At 46.0% G+C, this 23,471-nt stretch overlaps 2 protein-coding genes across 2 annotated transcripts; both read right to left on the bottom strand.

The window, feature by feature from the left end:
* Positions 1-372: 372 nt before the first annotated feature.
* LOC135256196 (equilibrative nucleobase transporter 1-like) lies at positions 373-13,698 on the bottom strand. The gene is made up of 13 exons (XM_064338039.1): positions 13,531-13,698; positions 9,335-9,981; positions 8,572-8,701; positions 8,378-8,424; positions 7,689-7,765; positions 6,829-6,921; positions 4,947-5,086; positions 4,450-4,686; positions 3,919-4,034; positions 3,681-3,788; positions 3,409-3,595; positions 1,902-2,025; positions 373-1,641 (listed from the first exon to the last, which is right to left on the bottom strand). Exons 2-13 carry the CDS (start codon positions 9,519-9,521, stop codon positions 1,477-1,479), a joined length of 1,611 nt encoding a protein of 536 aa, XP_064194109.1. The 5' UTR covers positions 9,522-9,981; positions 13,531-13,698; the 3' UTR covers positions 373-1,476.
* Positions 13,699-16,581: 2,883 nt separating this feature from the next.
* LOC135255972 (zinc finger protein 436-like) lies at positions 16,582-21,230 on the bottom strand. Its single transcript, XM_064337836.1, has 4 exons — positions 20,515-21,230; positions 19,535-19,656; positions 18,612-18,741; positions 16,582-18,151 (listed from the first exon to the last, which is right to left on the bottom strand). The coding sequence occupies exons 1-4, from the start codon at positions 20,819-20,821 to the stop codon at positions 17,445-17,447; spliced, it is 1,266 nt and encodes a 421-aa protein (XP_064193906.1). The 5' UTR covers positions 20,822-21,230; the 3' UTR covers positions 16,582-17,444.
* Between the last annotated feature and the right edge of the window lie 2,241 nt (positions 21,231-23,471).

Here is a 23,471-nt window from a genome sequence, read left to right as displayed (position 1 = left end):
GAAGAGGTTATGTTCTCCATGTCGCGACGTTGTGCATGGTAGGTCCCATTGGACTGCTTGGCCAGTACTGGTCAGAGACCCTTATAGGTGGGCTCATCTTGCACCTGAGCGTGTATATTAAAACAGTGACATTTCCTATATACACAGCACTTTCAGTGTGTAAGTAACGGCGAAATGGGCAACAATAATTCCTCCAGAAAATATCTTTGTAAATAATGGACATTCTATTGTTGTTGCTCCAAGTTGGTATGTGTTACGACCCCAATAGTCAAGGGGAATATGAGAAGGGGTATTTAACATAAAATGATTATTTTGATGTAATCTGGGGTGGATGAACCGATGGGAGGACAGAAAACAATACACAACAATTGGTACGTGAAATAAGTTTAGTGACAAAGTGCCAGTGAAAATATTTACAAGAAGGTAGAATTTACAATGGGTATTTACACTATTTACAAAGATGCACTGCTGGTTGCATTCTCACACTCATTCAAAGGAACCGGATGAGCGATGCCAAAAGAAAGAACAAAGTAAACTCAAACCAAGCTAACTCAATAGGTGTAAACTGCCTAACTATCTAATAAAAGTAAAGTTCAAACAAAAAACCCTACTTTTGATTAACTACCCTAACTACCCAAAACTAAACATACAGGAGGTGGCATCCACTCCTAACCTAAGGTTTTTAGACAATTAAATACCTACATGTAGCAAAATGTGTAGGGCCCCTTACCTAGTCCAGTTCCACATACCACACAAACACACAAAGTTGGCAGCTTGAGACAACTGCAGTACAATAATGCTATACAAGACAATCACAGCAGGCCAACAGCAAAACAGAGAGTAAAAGAATGAACCAGGAAGTGACATGGGTTTTTAAAGAGGAAGAAGGCTTCTGATTGGCATACAGCAGTGAGAATGGGCTTTGTATGACTCTGGTACCTGTGAAGTGTTGTGGACATTCTTGGTTGTATCTTAGCCGTGTAGAATAGTGGTGTTCCCACTGACCACCCAAACGCCTCTCTAAATTCACAGCTCCAGGAAGTACCACCTCACAGGGCTCACAGCTTCTAACTTTTAAAAACTCAAGTTTAATACTTGTGATTATTATCTTGTTTACTCTTAAAAATGTAAACTTAAGCTTGTTCTTGTCCTGAAGAATTCTTAAGAACCTCTCAAATTGAGTGTTGTTCCCTTAAAACGAGAGAAATGCAAGATAAAAGCATCCCCCGTCCATGCAAGGATATCATACACTGCCAGTACTGTCAGGTATGCACAGTGATTAATATACTGGTGACTAAACTGTACTGGGGTAATTCATCCTCACCGTGTCCCCAGGGTTGGGTGACTCTGGTCTGCTGCACAGCCTCCATTAAGCCTCCCTCCCCGATGGCCTAGTCTGAGCCTCCCTCCCCGATGGCCTAGTCTGAGCCTCCCTGCCCCCGATGGCCTAGTCTGAGCCTCCCTGCCCCCGATGGCCTAGTCTGAGTCCTCCGGCCCCTTTAGTTTGAGCTCGTCCGCAGGACGGCCGGCGCTGCTGCCCCGCACAGCCCTTCTCTGTGCGGCTCGAGCTCGGCAGTGCAGGTGCATGTACAGGGAATGAGCAAAGGTCAGCAGGGTGAGAAGAGTCAGGCCGATGTTCACCTGGAGAGAGAGACAACAAAATACAGCAGCTGCCTGAGCCAGAGGCACAGAACAGCCTATATGCTGGCAGACACTGGAAATGCTAATCTAGCAATGATTCTATAGGAGATACCAATCTAGCAGTGATCATATATATATACTGTATATATCATTTGTGTAATCAGCATTCACTTCAAATAAGCTGTTCACCATTCAGATCTAACATGGATTGAACACTTAGTGTGTTTTGATTGTGAAGCACAGAGTCTCTGGAAGCTCACATAAAGGGGATCCCCCTGGAAGAGCCCCTTGACCAGGGCGAAACAGGGGTACTGGAGCAGGGACACCACAGCTGACAGGGTCATGACCAGACCGTACAGCTTCCCAAAGTGGTGAGCAGGGAACCTGTGGGAAAGGGAGAGAGAGTGTGACCCCCAAAAGTGAGAAATGGCACACGGTGCGCACCTCTCTCAGGGTACAGGAGTAGCACCTCACTCAGGGTACAGGAGCAGCACCTCACTCAGGGTACAGGAACAGCACCTCACTCAGGGTACAGGAGCGGAGCACCTCACTCAGGGTACAGGAGCGGAGCACCTCACTCAGGGTACAGGAGCAGCACCTCTCTCAGGGTACAGAAGCAGCACCTCTCTCAGGGTACAGGAGCAGCACCTCACTCAGGGTACAGGAGCAGCACCTCACTCAGGGTACAGGAGCAGCACCTCACTCAGGGTACAGGAGTAGCACCTCATTCAGGGTACAGGAGCAGCACCTCACTCAGAGTACAGGAGCGGAGCACCTCACTCAGCAAACGGTGTGATTCAGGGTACAGGGGTACAGCGTGTGATTTGGAGTATAACCTCTCTCAGGGTACAGGGGTACAGGGTGTGATTTGGAGCTGAACCTCTCTCAGGGTACAGGGGTACAGGGTGTGATTTGGAGCTGAACCTCTCTCAGGGTACAGGGGTACAGGGTGTGATTTGGAGCTGAACCTCTCTCAGGGTACAGGGGTACAGGGTGTGATTTGGAGCTGAACCTCTCTCAGGGAACAGGGGTACAGCATGTGATTTGGAGCTGAACCTCTCTCAGGGAACAGGGGTACAGCGTGTGATTTGGAGTATAACCTCTCAGGGTACAGGGGTACAGGGTGTGATTTGGAGCTGAACCTCTCTCAGGGTACAGGGGTACAGGGTGTGATTTGGAGCTGAACCTCTCTCAGGGTACAGGGGTACAGGGTGTGATTTGGAGCTGAACCTCTCTCAGGGTACAGGGGTACAGGGCGTGATTTGGAGCTGAACGTCTTTCAGGGTACAGGGGTACAGGGCGTGATTTGGAGCTGAACCTCTCTCAGGGTACAGGGGTACAGGGTGTGATTTGGAGCTGAACCTCTCTCAGGGTATAAGGGTACAGGGTGTGATTTGGAGCTGAACCTCTCTCAGGGTACAGGGGTACAGCATGTCATTTGGAGCTGAACCTCTCTCAGGGAACAGGGGTACAGCATGTGATTTGGAGTATAACCTCTCTCAGGGTACAGGGGTACAGCGTGTGATTTGGGTAAACTCTCAGGTACAGGGACAGGGTGATTTGGAGCTGAACCTCTCTCAGGGTACAGGGGTACAGGGTGTGATTTGGAGCTGAACCTCTCTCAGGGTACAGGGTGTGATTTGGAGCTGAACCTCTCTCAGGGTACAGGGGTACAGGGCGTGATTTGGAGCTGAACGTCTTTCAGGGTACAGGGGTACAGGGCGTGATTTGGAGCTGAACCTCTCTATTATTATTGTTATTACTCACACAATGCTGATGAAGGCTGCATTGCCTCCATACAGGAAGGAGCGACTGATGACCTGCAGGGCGAAGGTGAGGTACTGCAGAGGGAGCACTGAAATGGAGGCGCAGATGGAGAAGAGGAGGCACAGGAGGGAGGTGATAAAGAGGGAGAGAGCAGAGGAGCGCAGGTCAGCCTCCTTCTCTGTCTCTCCTGGGGAATAGAGAGAAATATTCTGCTCAGTGAAAAATCCAGCACATTATTAAACAGTGCTGCGAAGGGGAACACCTGTTCTCACCTGGAGCTCGCTGCTTCCCTTTGCTTCTGTCCAGGATGAGTCCATTCCACGGTGCACAGAGAACCCCACACAGCTGTGCAAAGGCAAAGGCATTGGTGTACCTGCTCACTGCAAGAGAGTTAAACAGGAAGGAGTGACTGAAGGACGGTTAATAGAGTATTACACACAGGTAATGAGGGGTGTGATTGTTTTTAAATCTGTGCTGAGGGAGTGAATGTGAATGTGGGGGTGTCTGTACCTAGGGAGGGGTCCCCGTCCGCCAGGCGGGTCAGCATGGGGTTCAGAGTCCCAATGAACAGGTAGTGTCTGAGCTGCATGAGGGAGAGCAGGTGGGCTCCAGTCACAGGCCAAATACTTCAACTCTTTCAGGCGCAGGTCAAATCTGAAAACACTCCTGCAGATTCCTGTAGACAAACCGGCGTTTCTAACAGGTCCACCAGCTGCCCCGTCCAGTAGGGGCCCTGTTCTGCTGTGCGGACCTTCAGTACTGCCTGTGTTGCTATGGCAGCTACGGGTGTTGTATGATAAACCACAGCCCTTCAGCAGTGCTCATAACGAGCCAGCAGCAGACCGAGCTTTAGTCGTTGGAGCACAGAGTTGAGCATCCAGTTACTGTGCAGGCAGTCTAGTAAAGCAGGTAGGGGGAAGGTGGAGGGCAGGTCTGTGGAGTAGGGGGTGGGGGCAGGATTGGGGGACTTAGCGTGGGGCAGGTCGTGAGGTAGGGGCAGTAGGGAGTACTGGTGGAAGTAGGGGGCTGGTCTGGTGGAGCTAAGGGGCAGGTCTGGTGGAGGTAGGGGGCTGGTCTGGTGGAGCTAAGGGGCAGGTCTGGTGGAGGTAGGGGGCAGGACTGGGGGGCACACCTCTCTCCTCTGAGGTCTGGGACGGTGGTTTGTCTTCAGGCTGGAAGGGCACGCTGTCGCTCTGGGGCTCGCTCCGCTTGCTGTCTGCTCCTCCCGCCCGCCCAGCCCCCTCCACGCTGTGGCTCCCGGATGTGCCGCAGCTCAGCCTGTTCATGTGCAGCAGATGAGCAAATCAGCAAAGCCCTGTGAGCAAAGATTTGTCAGCCCCAAGGCAGCCTGGGAGTTGCAGCTCTGCCCCTCTGTACGTCTAGCCCTCTGGCAGTTAGTAGGCTAAAGGAATGTGTATGCCACAATTTAGTGTGGGAGTTGTAGTCTGTCCCCACAAGTGTATTCCTCAGGCAGTGGGTAGTGATATGCTCAATGAATGTGTGTGGCCCCAGGGCAGTGTGGGAGTTGTAGTTTGTACCCATAAGTGTAGTCTTCAGGCAGTGGATAGGGGATGTGAGTCTTGGGCAGGAGAAGGAAAGTTCGGAGGAGGTGGATGACGCTGCAGGCCGACATGAAGAGGAAGCAGGAGCGCAGAGAAATCCCTCTTTCATACAGCACCTGAAGGGAGGGGAGAGATGGAGAGATGTTCCATTTGCCTCCACTTCCTTCTCCATTGCTGCAGTGGTCCATGGATGTCCCAGGCAGTACACACATGCACAGACACTCACACTCTCACACACAACTGCACACACACACAAACACTCACACACACACTCTCATATACACTCTCACACACAAATGCACACACACACAAACACTCACACACACACTCTCATATACACTCTCACACACACAAACACTCACACACACACTCTCACTCACAAATGCACACGCACACTTCATACTTTTATTTATGTCCACAAACAGACAGCAACATGACCCCATATAAACGTAAACACACAGTACAGAATGATGATATGGACTGTCACGGTGACTGCTCTGTCTAGTGACCGCCAGAGGGCGCCCGTTTCTCATTCCTCCTGTCTCGTCATTATTTATTTTATTTTTTGGGGGGCTTTTTCGGCTTTATTTGACAGATCAGTGTAGAGAGACAGGAAGAGCTGGGAGGAGAGAGAGGGAGAGACGTGACAAAGGCCGGCGGTCGGGCTCGCAGTGAGCACAGGGAAAGCGCTCTCCGGACCCCTTTCTCGTCCTTATTGCATGAGGTCTGCAGCTTCGGCACCTCTGCTCGTTTTGCTTCTATCCTAACTAGCGACTCAAACAGCCAGAGGGGCCAAAATGAGAGCGGAAGCCTGGCAGATAATTCAAACAGGTCTGTACCTACGTCAGTAGACATTCATTCACTAGATTACATTAAATTATATTAATTTTTGGCATATGTGACAGCAGCTACAAAAAGAGCTGGCAGCAGGTCAAAGATAAATATAAAAATATATTGCAAACATATCCTCTTAACTGATATTCTACACGTTCAACTAGGCAATGTACAAATTAGATAACCTCACAGGACATTTAGAAACACTGAAAACATTTATTTATTCGTGATTACATAAATATTACCCCTGATGAATACACTGATCTTTTTTTTGAACACACTTTCCTGATTGTTTACTTTTGCTTTAGGCCACTTATATTTTCATTTATTTGGCTTCAGTGCCTGTTTCTCATTTTATTTCTTAAATTCATTTTCTCTGCCTCATTTTAATTCCTTGTGTACCGCTGTATTTATTGCGTAATCTTGTATCCAGCTTGTCGGTTTTATTTTGCTTTTATTCTTGCCCTGAAGCATTGTGGCTTGCATTGTATGTACGAAACAAATGAACAAATAAAGTTAATTATTAGGCCTCTATTTTCAGCATGGAAAACAGCATGTAAATATGTACCAGTGTGAGGAAGTGGAGCTCTATCCAGTGCCTGTATCACTGTTAGAGCTCACTTTGCTCTGAGTTGCACAACTATTAATTTCTGGAGATAAATAATTCCCTTGTTATTTACTAAACTAAATCAGTAGTGCTCATGAAGACAATTGTGCAAGTGCCTAAAAGGATCTTGTCGGTCTCTGAAAACACATTCCCTTCTAAATGCTCTTCTTACAATGGTGGCTAGTTCATCAACACGAACCTCGCGTTCATTTCTGTGTGTGTGTGTGTGTGTGTGTGATGTCATCAGCTAATTTAAGCATAAACCTGCAGTTTCACAGGCTTGGGATTAAGACTCTGTTGCCCCGGTAACAAATCAGGTGAAATTGTGAACTTCCTTTGTGAAACCAAAAATCCTACTCATACACACACACACACAGACACACACAAGCATACACACACACACTCAGGAAGTCTCACCTTGATAATGAGGAAGACCGCAGAGGAAGAGTCAAAGGCTCCATTGTACAGGGTGATGACAGTTGAGCGATGAGAGCCAAACAGGTTCCCCACCTGAAGGATGGGGGGGGGGGGTCAGAAAAACACCTCACCTATACCTGCTACACCCCCTCACTTAAACCTGATATGCCCCCTCACCTATACCTGCTACACCCCTCACTTAAACCTGAATCCCCCTCACCTATACCTGCTGCACCCCCTCACTTAAACCTGCATACCCCTCACCTATACCTGCTACACCCCCTCACTTAAACCTGCTATACCCCCTCACCTATACCTGCTACACCCCCTCACTTAAACCTGACATACCCCCTCACCTATACCTGCTGCACCCCCTCACTTAAACCTGCTATACCCCCTCACCTATACCTGCTACACCCCACCTACCTGCTACACTCACTAACCGCTGACTACTATATGCTGCACCCCTCACCTATACCTGCTACACCCCCTCACTTAAACCTGACATACCCCTCACCTATACCTGCTACACCCCCTCACTTAACGACAACCTCCTTACGCTGCACCCTCACTAAACCTCTACCCCTCACCTATACCTGCTACACCCCCTCACTTAACCTGACATACCCCTCACTACCCCCCCCTATAACCTGCTCACCCCCTCACTTAAACCTGACATACCCCCATACCACCTATACCTGCTACACCCCCCTCACACCCTCCTATAACACCTCATACTGCTGCACCACCACCTCTGCACTCATATACCTGCTACACCCCCTCACTTAACCCTGAAGGGTGGGGAGCCAGGAATTGGGAGTCCCAGCAGCGGAGCGGCTGGTTCCCAGTAGGAAACCTACCTGTATGTTTGTGATGAGCAGTAACATCCCTCCAATGGTGATGAAGGACAGAGCAGGGAAGAGCAAAGTGGATATCACTGGGGGGGGGGGGGGGCATATGGAGGGAAGAGAGAGAGAGAAAAAGAGAGAAGTTACAATTCAGGTTGTAACTTCTGGGCAGGTGAAGGCCATTTAACTGTGAGGGAGGGCAGAGCAAAATGAACAAAAGTGTCAGGACACCCCTTGGTCTGGAGGTGTTTTTCATGGTTAGGGCTAGGCCTGTTAGTTCCACTTGACAACATTCTGGAAACAGTTTGGGGAAGGCCCTTTCAGCATGACAGTGCCCTTGGGAACTCAGTGAGGTCCATATAGAAATGGTTTTGTCAAGATCGGTGTGGACGGACTGCCCTGCACAGAGCCCTGACCTCAACCCCATCGAACACCTTTGGGATCAGTTGGAAAGCCAACAGCGAGCCAGGCCTAATCGCCCAGTCAGTGCCAGACCTCACTAATGCTCTTCTGGCTGAATGGAACCGAATTCTGGCAGCAATGCTCCAACATCTAGTGTAAAGCCTTCCCAGGAGAGTGTAATTTGTCATAGCAGCACAGGGTGGACCTACTCCATATTTATGCCCATAATGTTGGATCAGATGTTGGATGTCAGGTGTCCTCATACTTTTGGACATGTAGTGTATATGAAGTGGATTTACCTGCAGTAGAAAAAGCAACCATCAGTGTGCCAGTGGTATGGAGAGATCTGTGAAAGAACACCGTGCTTATTAATCAGCATTTGTTTATGGTCTACTGCACAATCTGTGGCTTCAGGGCCCTGCTCTCCTGTTTCATATGACAGCCAATCAGGACCCCTGCTCTCACTCTGCCCCTCCCCCTTCCGTGAGCTCACATGGCCAAGAATCTGGCTGCCATGGTGCCGAAGCGGTCAAATAAGAAGCCATTGGCCAGCGTCATGAAGTTGTTCAAGAAGGAGGCAACGGTGAAGACCAGGGAGAACTGCTCATCCTGACCACTGCAATCTGAAAGACAGAGAGAGAGAGAGAGAGAGAGAGAGGGGGAGGGACAGGGAGAGGGAGAGAGAGAGAGAGAGAGGGGGAGGGAGAGAGAGAGGGAGAAAAAGTGAGGGAGAGAGAGAGAGATCATCTGTGTTCATTATTAATACTTATAGGTTCATAAATTGTAATATCACTAACTAAATATGTTTTAACCTGGGTGTGTCTGTATGTGTGTGTGTGTGTATCTATACCTGCATATGTGTATGGGGGATTGTTACTCTTGTTTTTTTTCCTTCTTCCCCTCCTCTGGTTGTAGGGGTCTGTTTGTCATTTTGCATGTCCCATTGCTTTTACAATGCAAGTTTACTTGTCATGCAAATAAAGCACATTTGAATTTGAGAGAGACAGAGACGTGAGTGTTATACAGAGAGAGAGAGGAAAAACTCACCTTACTCTATGAACAGAACTGTACAACACACTCGCTGCACTGAACACAGCTGTAACACACTCTCTGTGCTGAACACAGCTGTAACACGCTCACTGTGCTGAACACAGCTGTAACACACTCTCTGTGCTGAACACAGCTGTAACACACTCTCTGTGCTGAACACAGCTGTAACACACTCTCTGTGCTGAACACAGTTGTAACACACTCACCTGTGAGAACGCTGCTGTTGGCTCCAGTGGTGTTGAGGCAGAAGTCGCTGAAGTAGCCCTCCGCTTTCAGGATGAACACCAGGGAGGCCCAGCCGAACACCACCCCGGCGAAACACAGGCACTCCACCAGCCCGGACACCAGCGTCACCCAGTCACGACCTCCCGACCCGCCCCGCTGTCCCAGCATCCTCTCTGATCTCTATCTGTCTGTCTGTTCACCTGTCTGTCTGTCTCTCTGTTTCCCTCTGTCTGTCTCTCTGTGTGTCTGTCTGTCTCTCTCTGTCCACCCGTCTGTCTGTCTCTCTGTCTTCTTCTGTCTGTCTCTCTGTCCGATATCTATCTGTCTCTCTGTCCAGCAGTCTCTTGTGTTTTTCTTGTGTCTGTCGCTGTGGTTTATTATACCTGAGTCTCTGATTTTAATAGTGACAGGTGTAGCTAAACTGTGCTCAGGTGTGAGTGAGGCAGGGGACATCTGCAAAATTAGCATGAATGCTGGAATCCTGGAATGCTGGAATACTGGAATGCTGGAATCCTGGAATGTTGGAATACTGCCTCTAAATGCCGAAGTACCTCTTTGCTTCCCTCCCCCTCCCTACACCTTCCTCCCCCTCTGCCCTCTCTCTCTCCTTCCCGCCTTGCTTCTTGTGCTGAAAAAAGAGTAAACAGAACAGAGAGGATTCAGCAACACATTTTAAAGCATATATACTGCCTCACAAAGTTAATTTTCAATTTAACTTAATCAAACACAGAACCATCCTAAAATTTAAAGCTACACAATCCCTTATCTTTCCAATGCAGCTGTAGTCGAAAAATGTTCATATTAAGAGATGATAGAACGGCAGGAGAAATTGTCTTGAATAGTTTCCACATCTTCGGATCATGAGGTCTGTGAGCAGGGGTGTAGCACAAAATTCTGGGCCCTATACATAAGCAGTCTCTGTGGGTCCCCTTCCTCAATTGATCCATGTCTCTCACGGATCATTCCAGGCTGTTCGAGGGCCCTCCCCCCACCCTGGGTTGTCAGTCCCACTTTTCCCCCCACTATGATGCCCCTGTCTGTGAGGAAACAAGCTGGAGAATCAATATGTACAAACTCAGACACAGACACCAGTACTGACCAGCGATTGGCTTAAGACACCAATGCTGTCCCAGCGACAGGCTAAGAAGAGAAAAAGGCATGCCAGCAATTGGTTAAAAAGATATTAACAGGATGTCTAAAAGCAATTTAATCCTGCACACATAACGGTTATGTTATTATTTTGTCTTGTGCTATGCTTCAAATACCCTAGTATTTCCCGCAATGAATCTGAAAAAATAAACCCCAAAAATAAATTATATAATTCAAATCTTTATTTAATTTGAAGGGAAAATCTCACGTATATATATTATATATATATATATATATACAGTGGTCCCTCGCTATAACGCGGTTCACCTTTCGCGGCCTCGCAGCTTCGCGGATTATTTTAGTGCAATTTTGCATGCTTTTTTTACAGCGCATTGTGTTCTGCGTCCTGATTAGCGCATTGTGTTCTGGGTCCTGATTGGCTGTAGACCATTGTCAATCAATCTCCTCCGTGCCGTGTCTCCTGTACAGTACAGAATGCGTGTGAAATACTCTGTGAAATAAACTGTGAAATACTCGTGAGTCACTATTAATAATTTCTTATGTGTCCAACCTCGTAGGTTGATCGTTAAAATTAAATTCGTTAGTTCTAAAATCCATCATTATTATTTATAGGAAAACGTTTATATTTTTATTTCTCAAACAAATGTTTGGGCCTGAAAACAGGTTTTGATCGTTGGTTTCATTCTATAATACTGGACTTATTTTTCTACGAAGGTTTGAGAGTGTTTAAACAAGAGATAAAAGTGTGAAAATGTTAATGCCTGTCTGAGAAAAGTGTATAAAGTGTGTAGTGAGGGGTTTTACAGCCTTAAACATTTATAATAATTGTAAAAAATAAAGCTGACTACTTCGCGGATTTCGCCTATTGCGGGTTATTTTTAGAACGTAACACCCGCGATTAACGAGAGACCGCTGTATATATATATATATATATATATATATATATATATCCTTTATTTAACCAGGTAAAAGTCTCATTGAGATTAAAATCTCTTTTTCAAGAGTGACCTGGCCAAGAAAGCAGCATAAAAATGGTTACAACAATAACACAAGAATACAAACAGACAAATACAACTGTCATACAATATAAATAAGTGAACACAACATCCAGTTAAAATGCAATACAAGGTCAAGGACATAAAAATTATATATATATATATATATATTTTGCGCCTCATCTTGAACCTATGCATTTAGCTGGATAGAGCTGTAATGCCTGTATTATGTAATGTAAAATATGATTCGCGCGTGCTCCCTGCATCCAGTTCAGACGGAACAGCGCAATTCGAGTATATGCACAGGTGTAGTTTACAAACATTACAACATTACAAATGTTGTCTTGTGAACAAATATACCATGCCGAATTATTACCATGTAGGCTACAATGCAGGGTAACCATAACCCCATTGCGACTGAATGTTTATTTGCAAGGAATATTATCACTGTGACCGTCTTTCACTCTATTTCGTATTGTGCGTTACCCAGAGAGTTCCGAAGGCGTGTAGAGTAATTATTATTTTATGACGTTCGTAGCCGAAGACTCACCTCTGCTCCCGCTCGATTTCTTTTCTCTTTTTCGGCACTTTAGGACATTAAATTCCACCGACTATGATTCCTATGCGCGCGCCTGCGCTCGCGTTCGCTCACTTATCACAGACAGCCACGCACGCCCTGCTTCGCTTAAACGGTTCAGAAGAAAACGTGCTAAAACTCTTGCATTAACGATAAGCATGTTACTTTTCAATGTTTGTTTTATGAGATAAAGTTATCTTGTGATAGGGTGTGTCTGTGCGAAACGACGTGTGCATGTTGTGGTAGCCTAGGAAAAAAAATGGAAAAAATGAAATTTGACTGGCTTTTTTTTGTTGTTGCAAATTTGGGTTTTAGTGTGGCAACTGAAGGCCTAATATATTAACTGTAACATGTAACATATTTTAAGGACCCGCATCGGTGGTTGTTTCAAACAGACGGTTGCTGTGGTAGCCGTTATTTTTGGTAGCAGTTATTTTTCATCCCGTATCTCTTGGCCAAATATGCTGCTTGGAAGGGCAGTGTAGTGTGTTGATAGTTCTTTGGGTCCCCTGTTGTACACTATATGACCAAAAGTATCTGGACACCCCTTGGTCTGGAGCTGTTTTTCATGGTTTGGGCTAGGCCTGTTAGTTCCACTTGACAACATTCTGGGAACCGTTTGAGGAAGGCCCTTTCTTGTTTCAGCATGACAGTGCCCTCGGGAACTCAGCTAGGTCCATATAGAAATGGTTTTGTCAAGATCGGTGTGGAAGAACTTGACTGGCCTGCACAGCGCCCTGACCTGAACCCCATCCAACACTTGGGATCAATTGGAAAGCCAACAGCGAGTCAGGCCTAATCTCCCAATCAGTGGCCCACCTCACTAATGCTCTTCTGGCTGAATGGAACCAAAGGAGGTTGTTATAGCAGGGAGGGTGGATCAACTCCATATTAATGCCCATAATTTTGGGGGAGATGTTGAATGCCAGGTGTCTACTTACTTTTGGCCATGTAGTGTATACTTTCATATATACACCCCCTACCCCCCCCCACCCCATACCCCCTCCCCCACTTTAGACATGAAGTGCGAGCCATTCTCTTTTCCTTGCAAAATTATTTGAAAAAATTAAAAACAAGCCATATTTGGCATGTAAAAAATGTGGTCATGACAACGCTCCTGTGGGGAGTGAGCAGAAGGTCTGCTGGCAGTGTTGCGCAGCGCTGCACGTGTGCAGACCTGCTCACTCCGGCCCGTACATCTCCCTCCCAGCAGCATGCTCACACATGAGGACACAGAGGTGTGTTAGCAAAGGAGGAGAAGAGGAAGACCGAAATAGAAGCAAAGTAACCATTGCACCACTGTGGGTAGTACATACAACCAAAGACATCATTATAAACATACAGCATTCAAGTATTTAAAGCCTCCTATGCAAGATTTCTTTTAGCCTGGCTGAGGTCCTGTGCTTACAATCAAAGAAGTCTCCTCCTCTGTCTTCAACCTCGCCCGCTCACTCCGAGCGCCCCACCGAACGTAGCCAGAAAAAATGTTACTCACAGGTCCAACAGGAAACGAGCCAACTCTGAGTCGCTTTTCGTCCACTTGGCCAACTTCAGCTAACGCCACGGAGGAAAACTCCAATGTTACAGTAGCTCTGTTTCTGGTACGAACTTGTCAGCTTGTCACTTCGCATCACTGTATTGGGGCTGTATCTAACTGGCTAGCAAAAAACACTCTTCTGAAATCTGATCCCAAACCACAGGCTCTGTAGCCACACCCACCCCTCCCCACGCAGAAAATAGTGCCACGCCCAGAAACTTCCCAAACACATTTTCTATAGGTAGGTAAAGGGGCAGAAATTCTGCAAAAGTGTGTAAAGACAGAGATCATTGTGCATCATTGATTTACCTCAAAATAATAATTAAAAAATATTCCTGTAATAAAGTTGGAATGGACACTGACCTCCTGGAGTCAGGGTCCCCTCCCCTCCACAGTTGGCACATGAGTTGTATCACATGGTAAAGGACACATGTGGCTCGGAAGCCATGTAGAAATGACAGATGTTCAGTTTGGAGTCTTGTTTTAGTTCAGACACTGCAGCCCTCCAGAACTGCTGTTAAACCAGTATATCCAAAAAATGTAGACAGGAAAACAACTTTTTGTTCCAAACATACTGAAATAATCTGCCTCATTCAAATACAAAATAATGTAATCCAAATTTTTGAAAAATAACTCTGACATTGTGAAACACGAACTCACAGCACAATAGTCCCACCTGTGCAGTACATACAGGTGAAACGTCCTCACGATGCTCGAGTCACACCTGTGCAGCACATACAGGTGAAACGTCCTCACGGTGCTCGAGTCACACCTGTGCAGTACATACAGGTGAAACGTCCTCACGGTGCTCGAGTCACACCTGTGCAGTACATACAGGTGAAACGTCCTCACGGTGCTCGAGTCACACCTGTGCAGTACATACAGGTGAAACGTCCTCACGGTGCTCGAGTCACACCTGTGCAGTACATACAGGTGAAACGTCCTCACGGTGCTCGAGTCACACCTGTGCAGTACATACAGGTGAAACGTCCTCACGGTGCTCGAGTCACACCTGTGCAGTACATACAGGTGAAACGTCCTCACGGTGCTCGAGTCACACCTGTGCAGTACATACAGGTGAAACGTCCTCACGATGCTGGAGTCACACGTGTAGTACATACATGTGTAAGGTTCAAATTTGACTGTCCGTGGACTTCGATCATCCCACTGCCTGCACTGTGGTCGAGTCGTAAAGATCAGAAGGCTGTAAACAGCTGAAAAGGCCATTGCCCGCAATCTGGAGATAACCATGGGACAGCCTCGCAACCTTTTCACCCCGCAACCTTGCTGGCCCGCAGGCATGTGGATAAAGAGATAACCAGGACCTGGTCTGCTTTCATGTCGTAACATCACCCCCAGGTATCGCTGGGTCATTACCCACACTATGGACTGTTGAAAGCATTATATGTACTGTATGTGCATGTAAATAACTGGGAATGATATGATAAATGTGGTGGACTGTGAATAATATCATTTGTAATGCAGGGGATACTGTATGTTATACAGACAGCCACACTGAGCTGTTACAAGTTGGTATAGGGAGGTTTATCCCAGGTACATATTGCCTACATAAGTGTTTAGATAATAGAAAGACCACCACCTTGGGCCTCCATAGAACAGTATCTAAGAGAATGACAGATAAAAGCGTAAGGTCACATACCGTGGTACAAAGTATCTTATCACTCTCACTAGATCTTAACGGTTCCTCTGTGTCCACAGGGGAGGGAGAGAGTACTTCATGGAGGAGAGCAGGCGGGGGGGAGTCTCTTGGTGGTTGGGATTCTTGTCCAGACCTTATTCGGGCATGAAAAGGGAAGTGTGTAAAGTGGAAGGCTTGCTCAGGAATGCATTTAAAGGAGTACCATGGTGATTTCCACACTTTCTCGGTTTTATGTGCTATTTGCACAAGAGGCATTGAAGAAACACAATGAGCAAAGTATTAAATATGTCCGTTCTGTATTTTTGGACAAATATGCGTTTTAAATTCATCGTCCTATTTTCAACCGGTTGAGAAAGTTGTCATTTTGCTGCGTCACGAATACAGTAACCACTCCCATTTCCACGCTCCGTAAAGAAATCTGACAGGACACACCGTCCTGCTGTTCAGACAATGCAAATATTTGACTAACGTTAGGTTCACTTAAATTAGAGTGCCTTTAGATTATTTCTGGTTATATTCATTTAGCTAGCTAGCTAACGTTAGCTAGCTAGGAGGTTTGCTTTCATAAGGCAATGTTATCGATAACGTTAGCTTGCTAGTTTGCTTTTATGAGGACGTTATAGTTGTGCTTTTATCTTAACTTGGCTAGCTAGATAGCAAAAATTATAATTGGATATAAGTCAACGTCCTTACCTTAGCTATCTATCGATACTTGATATACTACTAAGCTAGCTAGCTTGTGAAAATTCAGTCTCCCAAAGAGAGCGCGTAGCATGGGGGTAGCTATGGTAACGGGGCACGGTCTGTCAATCATAACTAACTGACAGTTCTCATTACCACGCCCAGACGGTTCGGGTGAATTTTTATAGTGGGAAATTTAGGCTTAGAAAAATACGTTTTAAAGTACATTGAAATGACTGAAGAAATGATGCACATTTGTTTTGTTGTTGCCTAAAGACAACTGGGAAGTGTCACGTTCAACCACCATGTTACTCCTTTAAGGGAAGTCCAAAGAAACATTCAGGGAGAATCTGTTTAACAGTTTTCCTGGTACCACAGTCCTCTCATAACAGCATTTTGGGGATGGATCCATGATCTATTTGTCCCTTTTTGCAGTTTGTTCGATTTTATGTCTTTTTTCTACTTATAGACTAGCAGTCTTTATATGTCTTGCTTTGTAAATGAAATGTTTTACCTTTCAGCATCGTTGAACTACCAATCCTTGGTTATTGCCAACTCTCATTGTGCATTACAGACTGTTTTCCCTTTTCAGTGCATCTAAAGTACGTGGTTTGCATTTACACTGAACAGGGTGTGCATCTCTGCGAGGACCAGTCAGTGTTTTGGCCTTATAGACGGTTTAGAGGTAGCATCGTAATACGGGTTACTCACTGGGTATAGTGATAGTTTCACTGACCGGAAGTGCAGCTGCTCCGGGACAGATGTTAATTTCAGTGTCCAGACGGATCATAGTATTTTTTCATATAAATAGTAATTGGGTCATAGTCTGGGATATTTAGATAGTTTCACTAACCAGGGGGAGTAACCTTAGTTAGGGCTCCCTGGAATAGGTTAGTTTCGGCACCCGGACAAACATATCTTCCAGGTTAAAGTCGCTTATGCATGGTGTGACATTATTTGCGAGATTTCAGGATGAGTAGCACCTTTACCTGCCAGGATAGAAGGTCTTAATGTCAGAGAACAATTAGATGAATGCCTGGCAGCAGCTGATAGTCTTGCTCTCTGGGGTACAAATCTTGCCATCCATTATTTCAGCACACCCCAGTCAATACACGTATACGCAAACTTGTTTTCCTCCCAGTGACCCTGTCTAAATCCTTACACAGGTGAAACGTCCTCACTGCACCTTTGCAGTACATACAGGTGAAATTTCAACAATATTTTTAGTACTTAGTAAGTTTTAGACATGTTATGGTGTTTCATCTATTTTTGCCATAAGCATAGCAGAGCCAACAACTGTATCCCCATAAAACAAATCCCCCCATAAAAAACAAAAGAAGGGAAGAGAAGAGAGAGAAAGAGAGAAGGCACTACACAGCTTTAAAGTCTTCCTCTACTACCCAACAGATTTCAGGAAATTAGACTTCAACAGCTGCTTTCCTCTTCAGTGAGTTTCTGTGCGTCATGAATCAGGCATCTCATTTTTGTGTTTTGGATATTTGCTTACATTTGAAATTATTTTCCTTAAACCTCAAACGTGAGTACTCAGGTGTCTGTCTAGGTGACTCAAACGAGCGAATCTCCTTCCACAGAGTGCACAGTCGAACGGCTTCACTCCAGTGTGCACCTGCTGGTGTCGGACCAGGTGGCTGCGGCGAATGAAACACCTGCCACACTGGGTGCACCTGTGGGGTCTCTCTCCCGTGTGATTTTGCAGGTGTCTTTTGAGGTAGCTTAAATATGGGAAAGACTTCCCGCAGTACATGCAACTGAGCTGTTTCTCTGCCCTCGGGGTCCTCCCTGGGGTGCCCGAGTTCGACTCCGGGTTTGACTCCGCTGTGCCCTTGTTCAGAGCGGGCTGCTCTCCTGTGGGTCCGTATGCCTGCAGTGCCCCCTGCTGGTGCATAGTGTAACAGAATGCCAGATCATCCGCCTCTGTGTCACTACTGTGTGCACCGGCCCTGTCATACATTCTGAACTCAGAGTGCAGGCTGGCCAGACTCCCCCCGTTCTGCTCACAGCCCCCATATACCCTGGGGTTCTGCACCCCATGTATTTCGGGCTTGCGCCTCGCAGACTGAAAGCCGCTGATCTGGTCCCCGCAGGGTCCGGTCCTGTGTGCGTGTGGCAGCTCCTCGGCGCCCTCTGCTGGTGGATAATGCCCCGCCCACTCCTCCTCACAGTGCTGCTCAGGAGCCTGTTTCCTGGCAACAGGGAGGGTGGGGCACTGCAAGGTTCCTAGGGAGGGGAAACACTGCATCATCATCTTACACATGTTCATCATTTCTAGCCAATCAAGAACAGTGCTCCATTGCTATTAAAGGTGCATCATAGGGAAATATTGGGGCCAATAATTTTCTGTCTATTTCACTTGATGCCAATATATTACATTATAGCAAAAATGCAAACTGCAACCAAGTTTCCTCATTCATGGAAGAGGTAGATGAGCACAAACATCAACATATTGAGGAAAAATGTAACACATTAATGTTTTTGGACTGGAGAACCCCCATGATCTGGACTGGGGGACCCCCGTGATCTGGATTGGGGGACCCTCATGATCTGATCTGGGGGACGCCCAGGATCTGTACTGGGGGGGGGGAACCCCAAGACACAAGGCCAGTTGGTGTGCAGCGCTCTGCAGGTTTTTTTAAACCTTTCCTGCACTTTACTTTTCTCACGTCTCATCAGAATCTACCCTGTTCTTCCCACGTCCTGTCCTGGCCAGCCTCCCGCTGTCCTCCTGCATCGCTGCTCCTGAATTCTTCCTCAGGTCCTTCCTGCTTGATAATAAGCAACTCCGGCTCATTGGCCGACAACACTGCAGGCTGCAGGAGTGAGGGAAAGATAATTACTCAACAGCCTTTCTTCATTATTTTTACAATAACTCCTCTAAGAAACACCACAAGCTGCATTAGACCAACACATAGCGAACAGGGCTAGGGGTCAGTTCCATTTAAATTCAGTCTATTCAATAGAAAAATGAGAAATACACTGAACTTCAGTGCATTAAATGAAAACTCATAGAATACATTCTGCACGTCATTCAGTTCATCAAGGGAATTTCCTTAATTGAACTAACATTACATACCAGTAGCCTAACTTATTTTTTACTTAAGTAATCTATTTTTGTAATTTCTTTTAATCCAGGTATATCTATGTATAGTTACATTTACGCATTATAGCCAAAGACTAATCCTTCCGACTGAACAACTCTGATCAATTTTTCCCCCAGACAGTTATCCAGCAATCATATTGCACAACGGGTACAAACACTGCTATTCATGATAAGCCATTGTGTTTTGTCCTGTTGTTTCTAACGAATTATTTTTGTTTCCAAAAAGCATCCAATGAAACAAATTACCGGGCTAATAAAACAATGGGTAGCAGAATTTGGCATTAAACCTGGAGACAGTCTGCCCCATAGGCCTTTCACAAGATGGCGACCAAAACCGGATGTAGGGATACTATGTTTCCGGTTACCGTTGCTACGGACGCAAGTCCATTTCTGACAGCGAAAAATTGAGCCTAAACAGCGGCGTGTGTTCCCACAGGTGGTCCTTACACAAAAAAAAACAGACGAGGTAAAAAATCTGAAGTAGGAAGTGATGCTGCACCGACCTCATCCTTCAGGAAAGCATTGTGCAACGCAGTTTCTCCTCCGTACGGTCGCTCCCCATCTCCCCTCCCATCGCAAACCTGATTCGCAAAGCCTTCACCCGGAAAGAGGACGTTCCCACCGTCTGCCACAGGAGGGAGACATTGTTCAATTCCGGACTAAAGCAGCGCCGGGCACTCAACCTTTATTTTTTATTTATTTATTTTTTTCCATGTAGCCTACCATGGAATGAAATTATTTTTGAATATTTTTTTATTTATTGAAATGTTAAACTCTAACTCTAAAAAAAGAGCTTGAAAAAACTTTAGATTTTACATATATTACAGCAAATCACCTGCAGGAGTGTATATTTCATTCTTTTATTTGCTGGCTTTATAATTTATCTCCCTTTTTATAAACTATTGGACCTGGAAGTAAAGACATTTTCTCTTTGGCAGGTGAACGTTACGACGTTACCAGACTACTGCTTTCAGTATTCCTCGCGAGATACGTTAGCAAGTTAACTAGCAAGGTTGAAAAATCATTAGACCCATTTCGAGGCGGGTATAACATTCTGCTGAGTAAAAACTCCCCGCTTGTTTGAAGTGCTGGAATATGTAAGTTTTGTTGGTTACAGCCGCGCAGAAGGCCTATACCACTTCAATCCAGCTCTATCGCTCGTGTTCTGCGAGTACTGGCTCTGTGTTTTTTACAGTCTCTGGTTTCCACACTATCAAGTCACTTGAGTGTCTGTAGGCACAATGGATTATGGTCATTGTAGTTATTACGATACTTATGTGTGCGCAAACTGTGTTGAGTAACTGCCTTCTAAAAACTACAACTTAAAAAAACTACCACACCGAGTTTGGAGAAAATCAGTTTATCCACCGAATTAAGACAATTCAAATAATCCAACTGAAGTCAATCGATTAATTATTTAATCACCAGAAAACACCAAAATGACGGTTAATTGCTCAGCACTACTGGGGGGTCAAAAACTTACCAAACTCTGAGACCTTTCTCGCGCCTGGCCCACGGGATGTATCGCTAATTGGAGTTCCGGCAGAGCGGTCGTTCGCAGTATCATCTAGAGCTCCGGCTGTACTCTCTCCGCGGGTCATCAGGCTCTCATTCTCCATTGCTTCTAATTTTTTCCTCAGTCCTTCGTTTTCACTCTGGCTTCGGTACATTTCCCACCGTAAAATAGCAGAGTAATCGTCTACTAGTTTGACAATCTCTGTAATGGCAGTTTTTGCCATCGTATCAATAACGGAAGCTAACTGTGTTTGAAAAACCGCAGAATTAGACATTGTAGCTAGCACACTGGCTATATGCAAATATCACAGCGACCCTCTCAAATATCATTGATATGGAAACGTTGTGAGCAATATGAATTAGGAATGACAAAGTTAAACCGTTTGGACAATTTGCTGTTTCAGTAGCCGCTAGTGTGTCTGTTTTATACGTCTGCGTTTTGGTGGAAAATGAACAGGTTACATATGTCTGGAAACAATGGTTTCTCACGAAATATTCTGTCGGGGTGGGCATTTGGTATTTACCGTAATTACTCTCATAGATTGCATGTCCGTTTCATGCGTAGTCTCTTCTCAGGCTTAGGTTACGTTTTTACAGAATAGTGGAAAGTGTGGCACGGGAGCCCGATTGCTGGAGTAGTTCAAATGTTGGGAAACGATAGAGTACCGGACTCTCGGTGCCCGTATAGGTGCGGGACCTGCACCACCAGTCCAGCTTTGCGAATGGCGTCTAATCCATATGTAATGTCGTACTGGAATTTCTTTGAGTGATAAATCGGTGTGCTGTAGGGAAGTATGCCTCTTGTCCCAGAAGTAGGACCTATCAGCTTCTAAGTAAGATTAGAAAGGTGTCATTTAAATTAGTTTATAGAATTTATCCAGCATGTCATTATTTAAAGGAGTCCAAGAACGACGTCAATACAAATTGTATATTTACAGTTTTGTGAAAACGGTATGAATTTTTAAGAACAAGCAGGGAGACCGTATAATGCTGTCGAAAAGCTAACTGCATCTACAAATGCCTCTGCATGGCTGTGGGTTCGATTCCCCACCATGGCACTTCCTGTACTGTGATCCCCTCTCTGTGTAACCTCTGTCTGAATACAGGGAACAAAATGCATAATCAGGGTGGACAGCATGCAAGTAAAGGAGAAGTGAAGAAATGGCTTTAGGGTGCCTGGGCTGCACTGAAGTTCAGAGACCGTTCTCTCTCCAGGAGCAGCCTGTCCACGGTATTAAGTAATCAATCTGACTTTTTACGTGTGAGTGTAACTTCTAAACATCACTGTCGGCCATCATAGAGGAACCCCGTTTGTATTAAGGGTTCTTTTCTCAGGCAAAATGGTCCATTCTGGGACGTTCACACTTTTCACACCCACAATAGAGAATTCCATTAAGAACTAAAGAGGGTTTCCCTCTGGAGACGAGCCAAAGAACCCAATGGGTCATATTTACTAATGACTTGCAGGGCTTTTATAGACACTGATGACACAAATAGCGCTAAATAGCGCAGTTAACACTTGATTGAAGGCAGACTATCTCAGGTCACGCCCTGCCCAGCCCACTCCAAACTGATGACTCAGGCAAAAAGGGGGAAAAAAGAAAGGGAGGTTACAGAATTCAATCACAAAAAGAGCAATTTGCAAAGAGAACTACTGTTCTCATGTTTATTTATCAGCACATATTTGCCAGGGACAGACGCACCAAACCAGGCTTGGATTAACTGTACACTGACTTGGCATTTATTTCTGCAGAAAAATAGTCAGTGTGTATCCGGGTGGAATATCAGCCGCTGCTGTGTGCTAAAGCAGTAGATTCCCCCTGACCATGTGTCTTTTCGGGTCATGGTAGAATTCGGCACAGACACCTGACCTGATATCGCTGCTGTCCTGACAGCACGTGATTCACCACAGGTGGACATTTAGTGATAAAATCCCAAGTGCACCTTCGATCAGAACCATCTCCGATTGAGCATTACGTTCCTGTACTTCAGTGAGAGTGGTACTGCACACACACACGCCGTGTCATACATTCCTGCAGCGAAACGCCGGTGCTAGCATCCGTACCGAGGCCAGACCCAACATTCTCCGAAACATTCTCAGATAGAAGCCAGGCCCAACATTCTCCAGAACGTTCTCTGATAGAAGCCAGGCCCAACATTCTCCAGAACGTTCTCAGATAGAGGCCAGGCCCAACATTCTTCAAAATGTTCTCAGATAGAAGCCAGGCCCAACATTCTCCAGAACGTTCTCAGATAGAAGCCAGGCCCAACATTCTCCAGAACATTCTCAGAAAGAACCCAGGCGCAACATTCTCCGGAACGTTCTCAGTAGCCAGGCCCAACATTCTCCAGAACGTTCTCAGAAGCCAGGCCCAACATTCTCCAGAATGTTCTCAGACAGAAGCCAGGCCCAACATTCTCCAGAACGTTCTCAGACAGAAGCCAGGCCCAACATTCTCCAGAACGTTCTCAGACAGAAGTCAGGCCCAACATTCTCCAGAACGTTCTCAGAAGACAGGTGCAACATTCTCCGGAACGTTCTCAGATAGAAGCCAGGCCCAACATTCTCCAGAACGTTCTCAGAAAGAAGCCAGGCCCCAGGGGCTGGCATCGCGTGCAAACAGCAGTTAGGAGTTTAAACTGCGCTGATGTGCGGCCCGTCTGCAGTGGAGGAAGACGTAGAGTGGGTGGATGAAGGCCAGCAGGGTCGGAAGATTGAGGCCAATAAACACATGAAATGGCTAAGTATGTCATCCGACCTCAACCATATTGAGCACCAGTGGGTAATGTTGAAGATCCAAGTTGAGCAGCACTCCCCATCAAACATCAAGCCACTCAAGGTCAGCCTCCAGGAGTGGAACAGGATAGATGTGACAATATGTCGTGAACATGTACACTCAATGCTAAGAAGGGTCAGTGCAGTAC

Source organism: Anguilla rostrata, chromosome 5 (genome assembly GCF_018555375.3).
Source record: "Anguilla rostrata isolate EN2019 chromosome 5, ASM1855537v3, whole genome shotgun sequence".
In the NCBI taxonomy this organism is placed as follows: domain Eukaryota; kingdom Metazoa; phylum Chordata; class Actinopteri; order Anguilliformes; family Anguillidae; genus Anguilla; species Anguilla rostrata.
The sequence above is the reverse complement of the archived record's forward strand: the minus strand, read 5'-3'. Positions and strand labels throughout refer to the sequence as shown.